Here is a 16882-nt window from a genome sequence, read left to right as displayed (position 1 = left end):
AAATGTGTATAATACAAGTGTTAAGTTGCAGCCTGGGTGGATGTCAGGGCAGGATTATGCCAACGCAATGTCAGAGAAGTAGAAAGCCTAAGAAGGCGGGCAGCCATGTTAATCATAAATCTTTATCTTGCAATCCTGCCTCGCACATTCGTCCTTCATTAAAAGACGGCACCGGGGATTAGTGCCGCTAAACCACAGAGATCTGGAGAGAAAAATGAGAAACAAAGTAGCAAGTAAACAAGGCGTGTTAATGTTGGTAGTGTTTAAACGATGGATTCTGATGAATATATATGCTTAAAAATAAAACATTTCATCAAGTAGTAAACAAAAGAAAAAACAGACTTAATTGAACTTTCAGTATTTTAATAACATCAATTGTCCCAAAGGAAACAAGACTGAAAAGAAAAACAGTCATATGTTGCAGTTTCTTTACAATTTTAACCTGAGAATTACAATTTTTGCTTCTCCGCGATCCCCTTTGCAAACCTCCACATTACAGAAAATTTAAAATAAAGACAAACAAACAAATATCTCTCTCTTCGGTCATTACTCACAGAAGATCAGCTTGATCCCCACAAATGAATGGTTTCAAGTGTGAAACTTGAATATAATGGAACAAAAAACTGGACACAAAACAAGGATAAGATATTAGATGGATGAGTCTAAGTGACAAAGAAAAGCTTGGACTACAAATATGTACAAATAAAAACAAAAAAAACAAAAACACACACATCAGAAAAAAATTAATTTACACCATCTTAAATTAACGAATAAATTAAAAATACTTTATGTGGAATAATATCTGGTGTTACCAAAGCTTAATTAGAAGTGCTTATTTTACAGTACCCGGGCAGCTGGACAGCAGCAGCCTGCTATGTCCTTATATCATTTGGTAAATGAGTTTTGGAAAACAATTTATTGGTTTAAGTCAAATATTTTCTAATACTAGCAATGCTGAGTAGTGCTACTCTACTGTGCAAATGTTCCACAAGTGTTAAAAAACAAACTATTCTACAGTGCTTGACTACCAGTCTGTCTACTGAGAGAGAGCCAGCTTCTTTAAATCAGCCTGAGTGTTTGTGAAGGACGGGACTCCATCCTTCAAGTCGTACTGAAGGCTGATGTGGAACCGATCCTCCTCAGTCTCTGTAGACAGATGTAATCTGTCGGGGAGGCATGTGCGGTGGATGATAGGAGTCATATGGCCCCTCTAAGTGTACATCATATCCGGTATGTGTATGATACAGCACCTGCTCCACAGGGGTGGGAGAGTAGCGGTGGGAAGGTGGGTAGTGAGGTGAAGGCTCCTGTTTGGGCACCAGGTTGCTACTGATGCTGAGAGGTGGTGTAGGCGGGCCGTCATATGGAGGGGTTCCCACGCCACCAGCATTGTACTCGTTTGGTGAGTGATTCTCATAGGGTCTTCCCTTCATCGCCCTCAAGTGAAGCAGGTGAGCTGAGTCAAATGTGCCATATGGGGGACTTGGCAGTCCTGGAGAGGAGTAGCTCACCATGCCACCAAGTGTAGGTGGTGGCCGACCTCCATGTCTGTCTTCAGGCCTCATCCCAGGACCCGGAGCTGGTCCCATCTGTAAGCAGCCGGCAACCAGGTTGGTCGTGGGCTGTGACAGTCCCTTACACAGCGTTTCCATGAAAGCCCTGCTTTCTGTGGACAGGCCCCCCTCCAGAGCCTCAGACAGAGCACAGATGTAGTTGCGGGCCAGCCGTAACGTCTCGATCTTGGACAGCTTCTGTGTTTTGGAGTGACAGGGCATGATGCTGCGCAGGTTTTCAAGTGCATCATTTAGGCCGTGCATACGCGAGCGCTCCCTGGCATTCGCTTTTATTCGCCTCGCACGGAAACGCTCCTGCCGGGCCTTGGTCATCCTCTTTCTCTTAGGCCCTCGTCGTTTTGATTCATCCTCTGGTCCTTCCTCTCTGTCCTCCTCATCTTCCTCTGCGTCCTCACTCCCCATCTCTCTGGCCTGTTGGATCATGTCACCTGTTCTGTAGCTGTGCGATGGGGCCGATGGATCCCCATCAAGTGAGCTCATGTCTCCGTCCATCCACTGCAGAGGGCTGACGACCTCCTCACCCTCCCCTTGTCTAACATATGGCTTTATCATCATAGCAATCTGCCAAAAAATAGAGAATAAAGAACATCTTTGTGACACACATGCTGTAATAATAGCAGACAGTATTGTTTATTAGACCTCAGATTCATCATTGTCAAGTTCGTTGTTGTTGGTTTCCAGCTTCTTCTTTTATATAAAGCAATGCATTCAACATGAGTACTGTAATACATACAGTGACTGTACTTACACTAGGATTTGTTTTGAAATTCTATGAATGTTATCTGTTTTTCCTAAACATATGATAATACAAAATATTGGGGTTTTTTCCTAAAGTCATGTGCTGTTGAAAGTATTGCATTAAACTGGAATGTATATTTTAGGTTATTGGTCACTGAGGTCATCCTACATAAGTATTACCTAAATTCTGAATAATTTATAATGCACTGAAATATATTTATTTCTGTAATATTTTGATCAGAGCCTTTTCACATGTGAATTTGCTCCTTTTAACTTTTATTTTATTTATTTAATTTTTTTTTTAGCACCACTAAAGAGGAATACTTAGCAGCTTTTGTTTGGACTGAACTTGGTGATTCTGGACCTGTCTCAGATTATAAGTGTTCCAGTGGATTAAACAGCTCTTCATAAATCAGCAGGTGATCAGCAGTTTATCTTTCCTGGCTTCATAATAAAGGTGTGTTAGCCATAATTAACAGCCCCACCTCCTACAAATGCTCATCAGTATTATCGTTTGTTTTTCAAGGAACATGTAATCTCTTCTGGATCATGTTTTTAATGCATCATAAAATAATTTTGTAATGACATTGCCACTAATGTTACTAATTTCTGACTGTTGTTTTAATCATGTATGACTACAAAATGTAGCAGGTGGTTAATATTGTTCAAGGATATTTTAGCATAATCTCCTAAACCTAACCAACACTATTTGGTTCCTAAACCTCACCAACGGAAGTGGAAATAAAAAATCAAAAGTTTGCAAATTAAATGAAAGAAATTAAGTATAAGACCAAGTATAAAAATCTAGTGTATTTCTGTCACTGTTTGCTTCTCTTTGCTGTAAGATCTTTCGATTAGCGAAAAAATACTTTTCCTGTTCTTTTCATCTAGAAACATAACTTAACTTACTTCCCAGAAAGATTGTCTGTGAAGGTTCTCAGTCATCCAGGTCATCGTAGTCAAAGGAGCTTGCAAAGAAAAGCGTCTGGACTTCTTTAAGTTACTTGAAGACGTTTCACCTCTCATCCGAGAAGCTTCTTCAGTTCTAAGGTCAAATGGTGGCGATATCTGGGACTCTCCACCATTTGACCTTAGAACTGAAGAAGCTTCTCGGATGAGAGGTGAAACGTCTTCAAGTAACTTAAAGAAGTCCAGACGCTTTTCTTAGCAAGCTCCTTTGACTCCCAGAAAGATTATACGATGTTAAGGTTGGGGAAGGTTAAGGGGTGAATTAAGGGGTCTGATGGCCGTGGTAACCTGGGGTTAGTGAATACAAGTCTTAAGTCACAAGGAATAAACATCAATAACCTTTAAAACCATTATTTTTGCACAAATAAGTCCTCAAACGGGCCGACGGTTTCAGCACCGGACAGTTCCTGATGCGCGCTTCTCAGCCTCATGTACTTCTGATTGGCCAAACATTACAGCTGCAGAGAGAGGTGATGGCTTTTAATGCTTTTATAGCTACATGAATTTTCCCCTATATGTATTATCTGCTTTACCCGTCTTCTCCCCTTCCCTTGTTCTTTGGGTAATCCCGGTCAACTTGTGAACTGGTAATGCCCCAGCAAGTCACCGACAGGACTTTAATCTGGGCCATCACAGGATTTACTCCGTGGATGAAGCAACGACCATGGGATTAAATGAAAGATCGACATCCCGCAGATCAGTAGCCTGACAGAGGGCTCAGTCTGAATTCAAATAGACATTTTCAAAGGCAGAAATATTAATGTCTCCCCACAAATTGCGTGCCTAAGCAGTTATTGCTGAAGTATATTAAGATAAGCCTTTTGTACTTTTTTCATTAGATATATTAATTTCTTGTTGACTTTACGTGCACTTGCTTTAGTTCAAAATAAAATCCCTATGCCAAAAAAATCTGGTACTCTAAACTGAAAGCAAGTTGCCTGTAAGATACATTAAAATGTAAATTACGTGTAAACAGTGTGTCCACACTGACTCACTCACATGTGAGACCCGCAGAGCCTCTCTCGGCTGCGCTATGAAACATACCGGTGCTGATGTGTCCCGGGACCGCCTCAGGAAGTCTGTCAGATGATATTTGTCCTTTCTCCACGGATCACAGCTCGGTCACACCGTCCATCAAGCAGTGCTGAAGTTCAGTGGCGTCTCCTTGTGCGGAGCTGCTCAGCCTCTCAGTGCGGGTCACTCTGAGGGGGCTCCGGGTTTTAACCTTCACGTTAAAGCTCCTCCTCTTCCCACTCCCATCCAATTCCTGTTCACGCGCTTCGGCTCGCGCGTGGCCGGCCCGTGGCTGTAGCCCCTGGAGCTCAAAGACTTGCGCGCACGCGAGCGCGTGTGTGAGAGATGTGCATAAGCTCACTGAAATTGTCGAGACAAACAGGGGAGGCCCGGGCCTTTGTTGAGGCGCGAGGGCGGCCGCCAAATCCGCAGCACGGTGTCAGTGAACGGAGGGGAGACGCGCTCGGTCGCGTGAGCCTAACTGTATGTGACAGCTCGGAGTTGCGTGTGAGCAGGTGTTTGAGCCATTCCCCTCGTCCAGCATAGGCCCTTTGCGCTGTGGAGATGAGGCTGTTAAACAAGTTCACCTCAACTGAGAGGCCGCTCTGACCAGAAGGGGTAAGTTTGGTCTCCTGAGGTGTGCGCTTAAATGAGCAATGTGACTTCGAGACTCGCTCCAGCCCCCCTCGTCCTCTCTGCGGGACATGGGTGTCTGAATATTGAGGCTTAGCACCATAACCCACATTCACTGACAATGAATGAATGTCTTCGCTTATCAGAATTATTCAATAGCTGTAAGTTAACCTTGAATTTGAAAAGTCCAGTAATTTCTTTTATTGCATTGAACTTTTATGTCAGTAGTTTGAGCAAATTGCAACACAGTTTTCACTCTGATTTGCTCAAAAAACAAAAAATTATATGGATGCTAGCTCTATTCAGTGTTGACCGCAGAACCTGCTGTATCGCTTCAGCCACGTCACTCTATTCAGTGATGGGGACCATGAAACGTGGCTGAAAGTCTTAAAGACAAGGGAATATGATGAGGTATACTAATGATTAGATTAATAATGATTAATAATTAATAATGATTATACAGATTACATTAACTTTTCAGCTGACTAAGAATTACAACTAAAACACTTGTGACTGTATATTTGACATTTTATTCGACTAATATACAGGTAACGTCAAGTAGGTGGCAAATTTCACACAATGATTTAAAGTCATATTATTTCAAGGAAAGAAAATGTTAGCAATCCAGATGTAAATAGACGCATGCTCATAACCATCCAAAGTTCTCCAAAAAGTGAGGATGACAAATTGTCTTGCTGATTGTTGTCATTTTTCTAAACTGGAGAAAAGAGAGAGCGTGAGATTGGGAATGCTGTACAGGGAGTGCAGAATTATTAGGCTAATGAGTATTTTGTCCACATCATCCTCTTCATGCATGTTGTCTTACTCCAAGCTGTATAGGCTGGAAAGCCTACTACCAATTAAGCATATTAGGTGATGTGCATCTCTGTAATGAGAAGGGGTGTGGTCTAATGACATCAACACCCTATATCGGGTGTGCATAACTATTAGGCAACGTCCTTTCCTTTGGCAAAATGGGTCAAAAGAAGGACTTGACAGGCACAGAAAAGTCAAAAATAGTGAGATAAAGTATTCTGATTCTGATTCTGATTCTGATATCTTGCAGAGGGATGCAGCAGTCTCAAAATTGCAAAGCTTTTGAAGCGTGATCATCGAACAATCAGGCGTTTCATTCAAAATAGTCAACAGGGTCTCAAGAAGCGTGTGGAAAAACCAAGGCGCAAAATAACTGCCCATGAACTGAGAAAAGTCAAGCGTGCAGCTGCCAAGATGGCACTTGCCACCAGTTTGGCCATATTTCAGAGCTGCAACATCACTGGAGTGCCCAAAAGCACAAGGTGTGCAATACTCAGAGACATGGCCAAGGTAAGAAAGGCTGAAAGACGACCACCACTGAACAAGACACACAAGCTGAAACGTCAAGACTGGGCCAAGAAATATCTCAAGACTGATTTTTCTAAGGTTTTATGGACTGATGAAATGAGAGTGAGTCTTGATGGGCCAGATGGATGGGCCCGTGGCTGGATTGGTAAAGGGCAGAGAGCTCCAGTCCAACTCAGACGCCAGCAAGGTGGAGGTGGAGTACTGGTTTGGGCTGGTATCATCAAAGATGAGCTTGTGGGGCCTTTTCGGGTTGAGGATGGAGTCAAGCTCAACTCCCAGTCCTACTGCCAGTTTCTGGAAGACACCTTCTTCAAGCAGTGGTACAGGAAGAAGTCTGCATCCTTCAAGAAAAACATGATTTTCATGCAGGACAATGCTCCATCACACGTGTCCAAGTACTCCACAGCGTGGCTGGCAAGAAAGGGTATAAAAGAAGAAAAACTAATGACATGGCCTCCTTGTTCACCTGATCTGAACCCCATTGAGAACCTGTGGTCCATCATCAAATGTGAGATTTACAAGGAGGGACAACAGTACACCTCTCTGAACAGTGTCTGGGAGGCTGTGGTTGCTGCTGCACGCAATGTTGATGGTGAACAGATCAAAACACTGACAGAATCCATGGATGGCAGGCTTTTGAGTGTCCTTGCAAAGAAAGGTGGCTATATTGGTCGCTGATTTGTTTTTGTTTTGTGTTTGAATGTCAGAAATGTATATTTGTGAATGTGGAGATGTTATATTGGTGTCACTGGTAAAAATAAATGATTGAAATGGGTATATATTTGTTTTTTGTTAAGTTGCCTAATAATTATGCACAGTAATAGTCACCTGCACACACAGATATCCCCCTAAAATAGCTAAAACTAAAAACAAACTAAAAACTACTTCCAAAAACATTCAGCTTTGATATTAATGAGTTTTTTGGGTTCATTGAGAACATGGTTGTTGTTCAATAATAAAATTATTCCTCAAAAATACAACTTGCCTAATAATTCTGCACTCCCTGTATATGCAATTTAGGAAAATAGCACCACATGCTCTAACAGAGGGGCTTAACATAGTTTACAGGGTAATCTGCAATTCCAAACTATGTGCTTTCACTTTATATTCATTCCCAAGTCGACCACCTTGCCCCATGCTCCTCCCCCCGCATCTTTTCCTGTCCTATTCCACACCTGCAGCCTGAGATGGGAATAGCAGAGCTGGGTCTCTTACATCCCCAGAGTGGAACCGGCAGGGGAATATGATAGCTGAGGCCTCGTGTCCCCGTTGCATATGCTTGTAAAACATTTTGTAACAACCTAGCAGAATAAATTTTATTCATTATTCTTCTAAGAGCTTTGATCCAAACTTGAAAAACTTCTCTCTCTTCTAGCCTGTTAATAATTCTATTTAAATGCAACCTACTTGCAGTTTTTATCCGATCTTTATGTTCGACAAGTGGTGCTCGTATGTATGCCATGATGTCCCCTGATCCCTGTGTGCTGGCCACACATGATGAAGTCCTGCTGCAGATGGTCTTTGCTTGAACATATATCATATTTTAACAGTCTGTGGCTCAGATGCTCATCTATTCTCCACTGGCTGCTCAGCCCACTCAGCATGTTCGCATGCTCAGAGGACTCCTCACCTTCTCTAGGTATGAGACGGGAATTTGTTTTAATAAAAAAAAGAAGGACAGATAAAACTTCACTTCAGTACACACACAGACATGACCTTCCTCTGAATCCCCAGTGTTTCTGTGTGTGACAGTGGGGAAAGTGGGTTTTGTCCATCTGTCATACTGGAATTCCATAGAGAGATGCCAGCGCCGCAGCATGAAGACAGTGTGTCTGTTTGTGTTTGTGCGCGTTCTCATGTTTGGGGATGAGGATAGAGCCCATGTGTAGCCTTTAAAAAGTTTTTTTTTTTCTCCATATGAGAAATGTAATGTGAACATGTAATTTGATATGGCCGTAGGTTGTATCGGTGCACTGAGATTGTATCTCTCACTTTGCACATGTCAGTATCCATTTCAACATCTATACCAGCGGTAACAGCAATAACAATACGGTCTTCAAATTGTTTGGAAAACGTACAAAACAACACCAGAGAATGAATGTTGTTCTGTATTTCATGGTCCCCCATCAACTTTAGAAATGGCCAGTCTTCTAAGCCAAACTTGAACCTCCCTCCAGCCCAGGATCGACCCTGGGGAGACTGGGGTGATGGTGACCATGTGTCTTTCTACTAACCATCTCACTGATGGACCCCACCACTGGGTAAAATACACGCCCCTCCCCTCCTCCTCCTCTCCCTGTGGCTGAACCCTAAACCCCCTTAACCCTTTCCTAAACCCCCTGCTGGCCCCCTGTTGAGCGTGCTCATTGGCTGACCGCCTTCAGGCGTCCGTTTTCCACAGGCCCATTGTCTGGCCCCCATAAGCAGCTTTGTTTCTGCGTGTGCAGCTGGGCTAGCCCGCTCAGCCATTAGCCGCAACACGCGAAAGAGAGAGCGGGATAATATAATTACAAAACAAAAGTCAGGTGGCTCACGAGATGTGCCAGGAGAAGCCCATTTGAGGGAGATGCGAGGACACGCTGGCGGGTGGCCAGCTATAATTTGATTATGAAGTTGTGTGAGTGACAAAAGAAACAATTGAATCTTTTTTTTTCTCCCCCTTTTATTTGCCCCACTGTGATTTAATTTGATTCCACTGGGGCTTAAAAAAGAGGGCAGAGTGAAAAGAGAGGAGATTTACTCTTCTAATTTCCAGAGCCACCAGCAAAGAAAATGTAATATGGTCTGACAAAATAGCAAGAGAAATTCTTCCCTGGGCGAACTTTATTGTCATGTTGCTGCAGCACTTTGACTACATGTGAGGCCTAAATCAGATGAATTGCTGAAGGCTGAGTTTTCCTGCGGAGTGACTGGTCTTGTGCTCTTGTTTTGCATGAATGCACACAGACTGGTGGACAATGGGATCAGTGGCAGATCCACCTCCTGTAATACTTTCTTTAAACAGGGCAGCAAGTGTGTCCCCCCTGTTCTGTCGGCAGACCAGAATTTATCCTGTTAGTCACCCTAGATGAGTGAAAGAGTAAAATCAACCCCCATACCAGCTGGACACACACATACACATCCATTTATAAAGGCAGAAACGCACAAGCACACACACACACACACACACACACACACACACACACACACACACACACACACACACACACACACACACACACACACACACACACACACTGGGGAGTTATACACACTGGCAGCTTTATGGACAGCTGATAAGAACAGGTTTAGCTGGTGGTTACTGTTCAGAGCAGGTCAAGCAGAACAAGATCTGTTAATGTCTCTTTGTTTCTATAGTTCATACTGCAAAAGACTGCATTTTGTTTTCTGTTTTTTTGTTTTGCTCTTACATAAGACAATAAGCAATTGTGTCAAGTGTGCACACGCTCTTATGACTGAACGGTCAGCGTTGTGCCCGCTCACGGTGTGTAAACGCCCATTTTTTGCCCCATTAGGCACAGCTTGATCGTGCCCCTGGGAGATCGCCACATTCTCATGCTCCGAGAGACTTCTCTGAAAGGTTTCACTGCAGATTAATTGCTGGTTTACAGTTTTGTTTATGCAACTAGATAATCAGAAAGAAACCATCATTAGGAGATAAAGTATTTTTTAATTTATTGCTCTGTATTGTTTTAATACAGGAGGGAAGGTTGTGACAAATTTACATCACATTACATCTTTCAATTCGGGAACTTGAACTTAAATGCTACTATTGGGAAAATGATTTCAAAACAATTATATAATGAGTGCAATGAAACACTTGCAGGCAGCTCTGCAATTTGTTTATTGTTTAGGGGGAAATGTCAGTCCTTAAGGGGATGCGGGATAGGCCGAGCCAATGAACTTCTTCCCATCTCCATAGGAGGAATTATCCCAGGTGTAAGTCTGAATAATGAGCGTTTTCCCTCCCACACTTAGATGACACCTAAGGATGATGATAGACAGCAGAAATGAGAACAGATCCACGTTCAATAAGGCGTCACAGGATGTGAACATTTACTCACTGTTTTCCAGGACGAGTGATGTAGCAGAGGCTGTAAATGGCAAGGTCAAATTCCGGGCTGCAGCCAATGACCGCAGAGCCAACCTGCTTGTAGTAGCCGTCCCACATGAACTGCATCCCCAAGACATCAGGAAATGTAGTCCACTGAAGCAAGAAAGAAAAAAATTAATGCAGCGCCCTTTGTAAATTAAAAGAGTATTTTAGGATTTTTATCATCAGTGCTTACAGGCCCATTGAAGCTGTGGCTGTAGTAGTTTAGCTTTCCACTTTTTTCAAGAAGATAAAACCGGATCCAGTTGTGGAAACCGGAAACCTTTCCTCCCTTGATCTCTCCTGTTAGAGAATGTGGTTTTAAAATAGTACAAAAAAGAGAATATGTTTTCAAATAAATAAGATGTTCAAAAGAAATCTGCTCTGTCCAAACCTGCAAAGATGTGCTCAAAGCCGCTGGAGTCCAGCTGGTTGTTGTTGCGAGAGTACAGACCAAACCACATCATCTTCAGGTCCTGAATGAAGTCTTCCTCTGATTTGTAAATGCCTTAAGATATAAACACAGACATTGAAAACACACGAGGATAACCGTACCCGACCTTCAAGTATTGCTGAGGATGCGTGAAGGTGAAATATCATGCATAGAAATGTTTTACCCTTGTTGTAGAGAAAAGCAAACAGCTCCCGTCCCAGCTGAGTGTTGGACATAGTTTCCCTGACAAACTTGTCCTGCTCAGCCAGCTGCTGAGAGCTGAAGTTCTCTGCCTGTCCAGTCATCCTGTTGTAGTTGTCCAGCACAGACAGCAGAGCAGCGTAGGTGGGCTTGGAGAAGAGAGCATTCTCATTCAGGTAGCTGAACAAGCTGAAAGCAGAAAAAAAAAGATTTAGGACATAGAAAAACTGCTATGTAGCGAGAGATTGCTGTGCTGATAAAACGGCTTTTCTCACAGCTTTGAGGAGCGATCTGTCTCAGAGCTGGTCTGAGAGTCGGCCACCAGAGCCTGAGGGTCAATGACCAAGTCTGAGGCTGAAGCCTTGTTTGAGTCCAGAGAATAAAGTCTCTCAGAGATAGACTTGATCTCTGCATCAGTTACGGTACCACCCGCATCTACAAAATACATGCACATATGTGTGTTACTGGAGATGTCAGAGTACAGATAACAGGAATGTAAATAAGTCACGTTAAAAACAGTATGTGAAATAGTCCAACTTAACTCTGCTTGAGTCAGAGATCACATTTAAACCGCTGTTTAGATCACCACACAAACCATAAAACATCAACTTTCCACAATGAAAGCTGGAGTATCTTTATACTCTAGTATTGCTGCTTTCATGTATCAAAATACATCTTCCACCACTGGGTTATACTCAACATAGAGGCAACAGATGCAGTTAGGGAATGAACAAACTGAACCCTTTTAATCTCCGTTCATTATATGGACTAGCCCAACAATGACACCTGCTGGACATATACTAAAAAAAAAAAAGCTTTGCCCATGAGTTGCTGACACACAAGCCAATAAAAAGTGTTTAGATTATTGTAGGTAAGAAAAAGTAGCAAAAGCACAATATGGATCTGTGGCACAATATAAAAATACTACATTACAACTATAATACGTCAAAAGAAAGAAATTAAGAAAATTAGTTCTCATTATGCATCTAGATGATAAAAATCTTCATGACTCTGAATGTATTAATTTATAAAAGAAAATTTACTCTAAAATATAAGTGGTCAAAGCACAGTTACATTTAAGTAATTTACATGAAGTTTGTTGCTTAGTCCAGAGGTCCCCAACCTAAAGGCTGGACACTCCAAGATAAATAAAAGGGCGCTGAGATGAATTATGAGAGAGGTTCAGATATAAAATTAGCTATTTATTTATTTATCTATGACAGATAATGAATTAAATTAATTAATAAAAGTAGCAGAGTACCCACTTTTGGTTGAACTCATCAATTCAAAGAGCCCCACAAATTAAAATCATTTTGAAACACAGCTTTGATCTCAGTTCGTCGCATTAATTTGTTGTGTGTGTGTGTGTGTGTGTGTGTATATATATATATATATATATATATATAGTCATTTTAAACTAAAATCTAACTAGAAACTAAAACTCCCAAATTAATGAACAAAATTATCCCCTTAAATGCAATATACAAAATAAGGTTAATTGCCTAAAGCTGGAATTAGTGATTCAGCTATGATGTTACTGACATAGAGGACAGATTGAGAAATTCAGATTTTGGGACACAGGACCCCACAGCCCGCTGTCTTGCTGCTTGTTGGAACTCGTTAGCCGTGTGAAAGCAACCAGGGGGGGTGGTAGTGGAAGATTTTGTAGAACACAAACTAAACAGCTAGTAGTGTAGAGACACCATCTGGCACGTGAGGTGGGGTCAGCTACTCACGACACATATTTTGGTCTTACTGTAACAGAGTTTGGTGTAGTCATTGCAGCAGTTGTTGTACTGGGGGCACAGGGAGTTACAGTGACACTCGTTCTGAGAGTTGTAACTCTCACCACACCTGCCCTTACAAGAAAATAAATACTGATACTAATAGCTTACCACAAACTCTAATAATGGCAAATGCACATGTTTTTGGTATCAAATATCATCAAGATTGTACTTCTGTCACGTACCTTTACATAATGCAGCGTAGTCTGAGCAGCAGTCATTGTAGCGCTCACACGCTGGGTTGCACTGGCACGAGTAATTGCTATCTGTTCCATAACCACATCGTCCTTGACATGAGTCCAGCGTATCTGGAAACAAACCGGACAGACTGGTGTTATAAACACACTGACATCCTTGTTCTGCCTGTAATATGATCATAATAAAAATGCAAAGATGGGTTAAAAAATAAATGACTTACTGCTGAAACCCAGGGTCAAACAGAGTACAAGGACAGCAAGGAGCTTCATCTTTGCTTAGCAGCAGCCTGATATCTGGGTGTACTAACTGTTATGGCCTTTCCTTTATGTCAAAGTGGGGTGTGGTTTTTGCCCAACTACCATCAGAGAGGTAGGGCATACTGGTTCAGGGACCATTGGAGGTGGAGTTAAGTGACAGAGCACCTATGCACAGGTTACTCAGCTTTAATTCTCTCAAGTAGTCACTTGTTGGAACATGATGGCCACACATACATTTTGACCACACCAGCAGGCATCAACATGGCAGCAATTGCATCACGTTTTTAAAGAAGAGTCTGTGGTTATTGTTGTTTGGGTAATCCCAAGTGCTAAATACACCCAACCACAGTGAAGGGCACAGCTTTTAAAATGAGAAAACAATAGCATTGTTAACCTGATGATGGGAACCCACTAGTAGCAGCACACATATGTATGTCAGCAGCTGATGACACAGTCGGTAATGAACTGACAGCACCTTTAGAGGTGGTTGAGCTCCAAGGGGATATGGCAGGGGGGACTGTGGCACCCCCTAAACTAAAGTGCCCTCACCTCCCCACAGCTGGAGCTCCAGGCCTCCACTGGATTTTTGTTCTTATAGAGAAGTTCTCAAGGTGCTTGAAGGAAACTTCAGCATCATGTCCTGAACTTGAGAGGAAAACTGCATTCAATTCACATGAATGCTAACTACGCCATTAAAAAAGTGGGACTTATAGAAATTTAAACTAGGAGATTAAATGCTTCACGTTCACAATGGTGCAGAGTAGAGCCATTGCTTCTCCACATTGAAATTAGGCAGTTAAGATAACTCTTTATTGCCATTGCCCATTCATACCTAGTACAATAGTACAACAAAATTGGAAACTGTCCAACGTCAGCACCAAGCGCAACTAAAAGCAAGAAAACACAAAAAAACACAGTAACTTTACATTTTTTTTAAAAGTGCAAGAAAAGTATGAGCAAAAAATAGGAATGGCTTAATAAATAAAAGAATGAGTGAATGTTTATTGCACATTAATATTATTATATTAAAAAAAAAAAAAAAAAACTGATTAGGGCTATTGCCCTGTTGTAAAAGCTGTCCTTGAGTCTCCTACCAGATGGCAGCAGCTTAAACACCCAGTGTCCTGGCTGTGTACAGTCCCGTAGGATGCTGTGTGCCTTCCTGAGACAGCGAGTGCTGTACAGCTGCTTCAGGGAGGTAAGAGGATGGCCAATGATTTTTTGGCCCACATTAATGACCCGCTGAAGTGCCTTTTTGTGTACCGTGGTGCAGCTGGAGAACCACACACAGATGCCGTATACCAGCACACTTTCAATCGAGACGATCAGCAGCTCCCTCTTCAGGTCCATTTTTCTGAAGATTTTCAGAAAATGGAGACGCTGTCGGAGCTTCTTCACTACTGCAGAGGTGTTTGAGCTTCATTGGAGGTCTGTGTCTATATGCACACCCAGGAACTTGAAGCTGGACACGTTTTCCACACACTTCGTGTTGATTCTGATGGGCTGCAGCATGGTGGTGGTTGAGGTGGTTTGGGCACCTGATTAGGATGGCTTTCTGTGGCACACCCATAAGTCGCTGGAGCAATTCTATCTTGGCTGGCTTGTGAACAACTTGGTGTGCCCCCATGTTAATTACTCTCTGTGCAACCTGCTCTCAGTTGTGAGCCCTGTGTACCAAACACCCAGGCAGTAGGAGAGCACACTCTCCACTGAGGAGGTGTAGAAGGCCAGCAGCAGCTTCTGGTCCAGATTGTTCTTTCTCAGGGCACGAAGGAAGTGCAGCCACTGCTGTGGCTTGGTGTTGTGGGTTTAGGTGAGATCGGTGGACATGTGGGTGCCCAGAAATCTGAAGTTGGAGACAGATTCCACCCGTTTTCAATTTATAATAATTGGGGAGTGGATCTTCCTGTGCCTCCTGAGCTCTTTTGTTTTAAGGATGTTCAGTTTCAGGTTATTTTCTGAGCACCAGTGGGACATGTTCTACCTCCGCTCTGTCACTGCCCCATCTCCATCAGAGATGAGCCAAACCACGGTGATGTAAAGAGCATTTGTTGGGTGGGTTGGTGTGCACTCATAAGTGTGCAGTAGATCTGGTACTGAGTATCAGGGGAGGGGAAAGGTGGGGACTGAGTAGGCCTGATTGAGGCTGGTTGGTGAAGAAGTCTTTGATCCAGGAGCAGGTGACAGGGGGAATATGAAGATGGTCCAGTTTTTTGGTGAGGATGTCTGGGATTATGGTGTTGAACACTGAGCTATAGTCCACAAAGACTGTCTCCACATAGCTCTCCCTGTTCTCGAGAAGGCTCAGCACTGTGTGAAGGGTGATGGTGATGGCATCCTCCGTGGACTGATTTGTTCTGTAAGCAAACTGGTAGGGGTCGAGGGGGTAGGGTAGATCGTCTCTGATGTGCTGACACTGACACTATCCGCTCAAAGCATTACATGACTGTAGACGTGAGGTTTATAGGTCTGTAGTCATCGAGGCTGTCTATACCAGTTTTTGGGGGGACGGGAATGATAGTGGAGGCCTTCAGGCTCTCCTGGGGTTAACCACTCGCAGTCTCCTCCTGACCTATTGTTCCTGATGGATGGATGGATGGATGGATGGATGGATGGATGGATGGATAACATAAATGTATGCCTGCCAATCTGGTTGATGACCAATGTTCTGCAGTACTAGTATGCAGGATGAAAACTAGTACCACCCTCTGTTGAGACCATGTCAAACTGCAGTGACTTCACTGCATGAAGGAGTCCAGCCACTGGCTTCATGCTGGATCTAGCTTCACGGCTCTGTAGATTCATGTCAGTCCAAAAAAAAGTGTCCTTTGGATTGAAACACCAACTGTTGCAACATTGGAACAAATTACCCTGTTAGCAAATGACGCTCAATAAAAATAAGAGTGAGAGATGGTGTTTTAAATGACAAATTAAGAGCTGATGCTTTCCACTTTATTGTCACTCAGTGATTACTTTTGTATCTGAAGAAAGCAAGAAAACTGCTTGGTTAATTTTTTTTAAAAATTGCCTTGGCTTGCCAACATTTCTTTGAAACATTTGTCCCGCATGTTGAAAAATGATGTGTAAAGAAGCGTCAGCATGTGATGAGTTGGAGCTCACTATCTCAAGTCACACTGTCACTACGACTGGTGCATTACACATTACACACCTTGTGAGTTTTGCTGTTATTTGAAGCTTGCAACTGCAACAACAAAACAGGCTGGTTCCCCAACCTAAGTCAGCCAGTGAGCCTGTGTGGTAGTGAGCTGTAGTTTTCCCCAGCTGCATAAAGAGAGGTGGCTGAGGGAGTTCAGAGAGCAGTGCCAGGTGGAGCTGGTTAGTACAGCTGCTGTGCATTGATTATTAAAGTTTTCTTCCCTTATGGAGTGTGGTGCTGGGACCAGTCCATGCTGGCATACACCGACACACCAGCTGTGAGACCTTGTTTGAAAGCAGTCTTTTGTGTTATTGTTGTGAGTTGTGTGCTATCAGGAATGCCAGGCATACCACAAAGGAGCACACAGCCTTTATGTTGTTCAAGTGTGTGTGCAGTTAAAAGAAAATAATAAATTACAAATTCACTCGAACAATCCGAAAGCAGCACTCACATTACCCAGACCCATAAGTCATGTCACTTCATCACA

General features: G+C 42.8%; 2 protein-coding genes across 3 annotated transcripts; both read right to left on the bottom strand.

Moving 5' to 3' along the window:
• Positions 1-382: 382 nt before the first annotated feature.
• On the bottom strand, positions 383-4466 carry LOC308402815 (neurogenic differentiation factor 4-like). 2 transcript variants are annotated; one of them, XM_080891911.1, is made up of 2 exons: positions 4326-4466; positions 383-2135 (listed from the first exon to the last, which is right to left on the bottom strand). In XM_080891911.1, exon 2 carries the CDS (start codon positions 2127-2129, stop codon positions 1140-1142), a length of 990 nt encoding a protein of 329 aa, XP_080748037.1. In that variant the 5' UTR covers positions 2130-2135; positions 4326-4466; the 3' UTR covers positions 383-1139. The 2 variants fall into 2 exon arrangements, with proteins under 2 accessions (XP_080748037.1, XP_080748038.1); XM_080891912.1 differs by having other exon boundaries at positions 4281-4458.
• Positions 4467-10024: 5558 nt separating this feature from the next.
• Positions 10025-14588, bottom strand: endou (endonuclease, polyU-specific; the record flags this gene model as incomplete). Its single annotated transcript, XM_080890918.1, has 8 exons — positions 10025-10257; positions 10337-10479; positions 10562-10668; positions 10760-10873; positions 10983-11188; positions 11275-11434; positions 12969-13091; positions 14333-14588. The coding sequence occupies 8 exons, from the start codon at positions 14586-14588 to the stop codon at positions 10143-10145; spliced, it is 1224 nt and encodes a 407-aa protein (XP_080747044.1). The 3' UTR covers positions 10025-10142.
• Between the last annotated feature and the right edge of the window lie 2294 nt (positions 14589-16882).

Source organism: Rhamphochromis sp. 'chilingali', assembly GCF_963969265.1.
Source record: "Rhamphochromis sp. 'chilingali' genome assembly, chromosome: 9".
Lineage (NCBI taxonomy): Eukaryota > Metazoa > Chordata > Actinopteri > Cichliformes > Cichlidae > Rhamphochromis > Rhamphochromis sp. 'chilingali'.
Note: the sequence above shows the minus strand (reverse complement) of the source record. Positions and strands in the feature narration are given on the sequence as shown.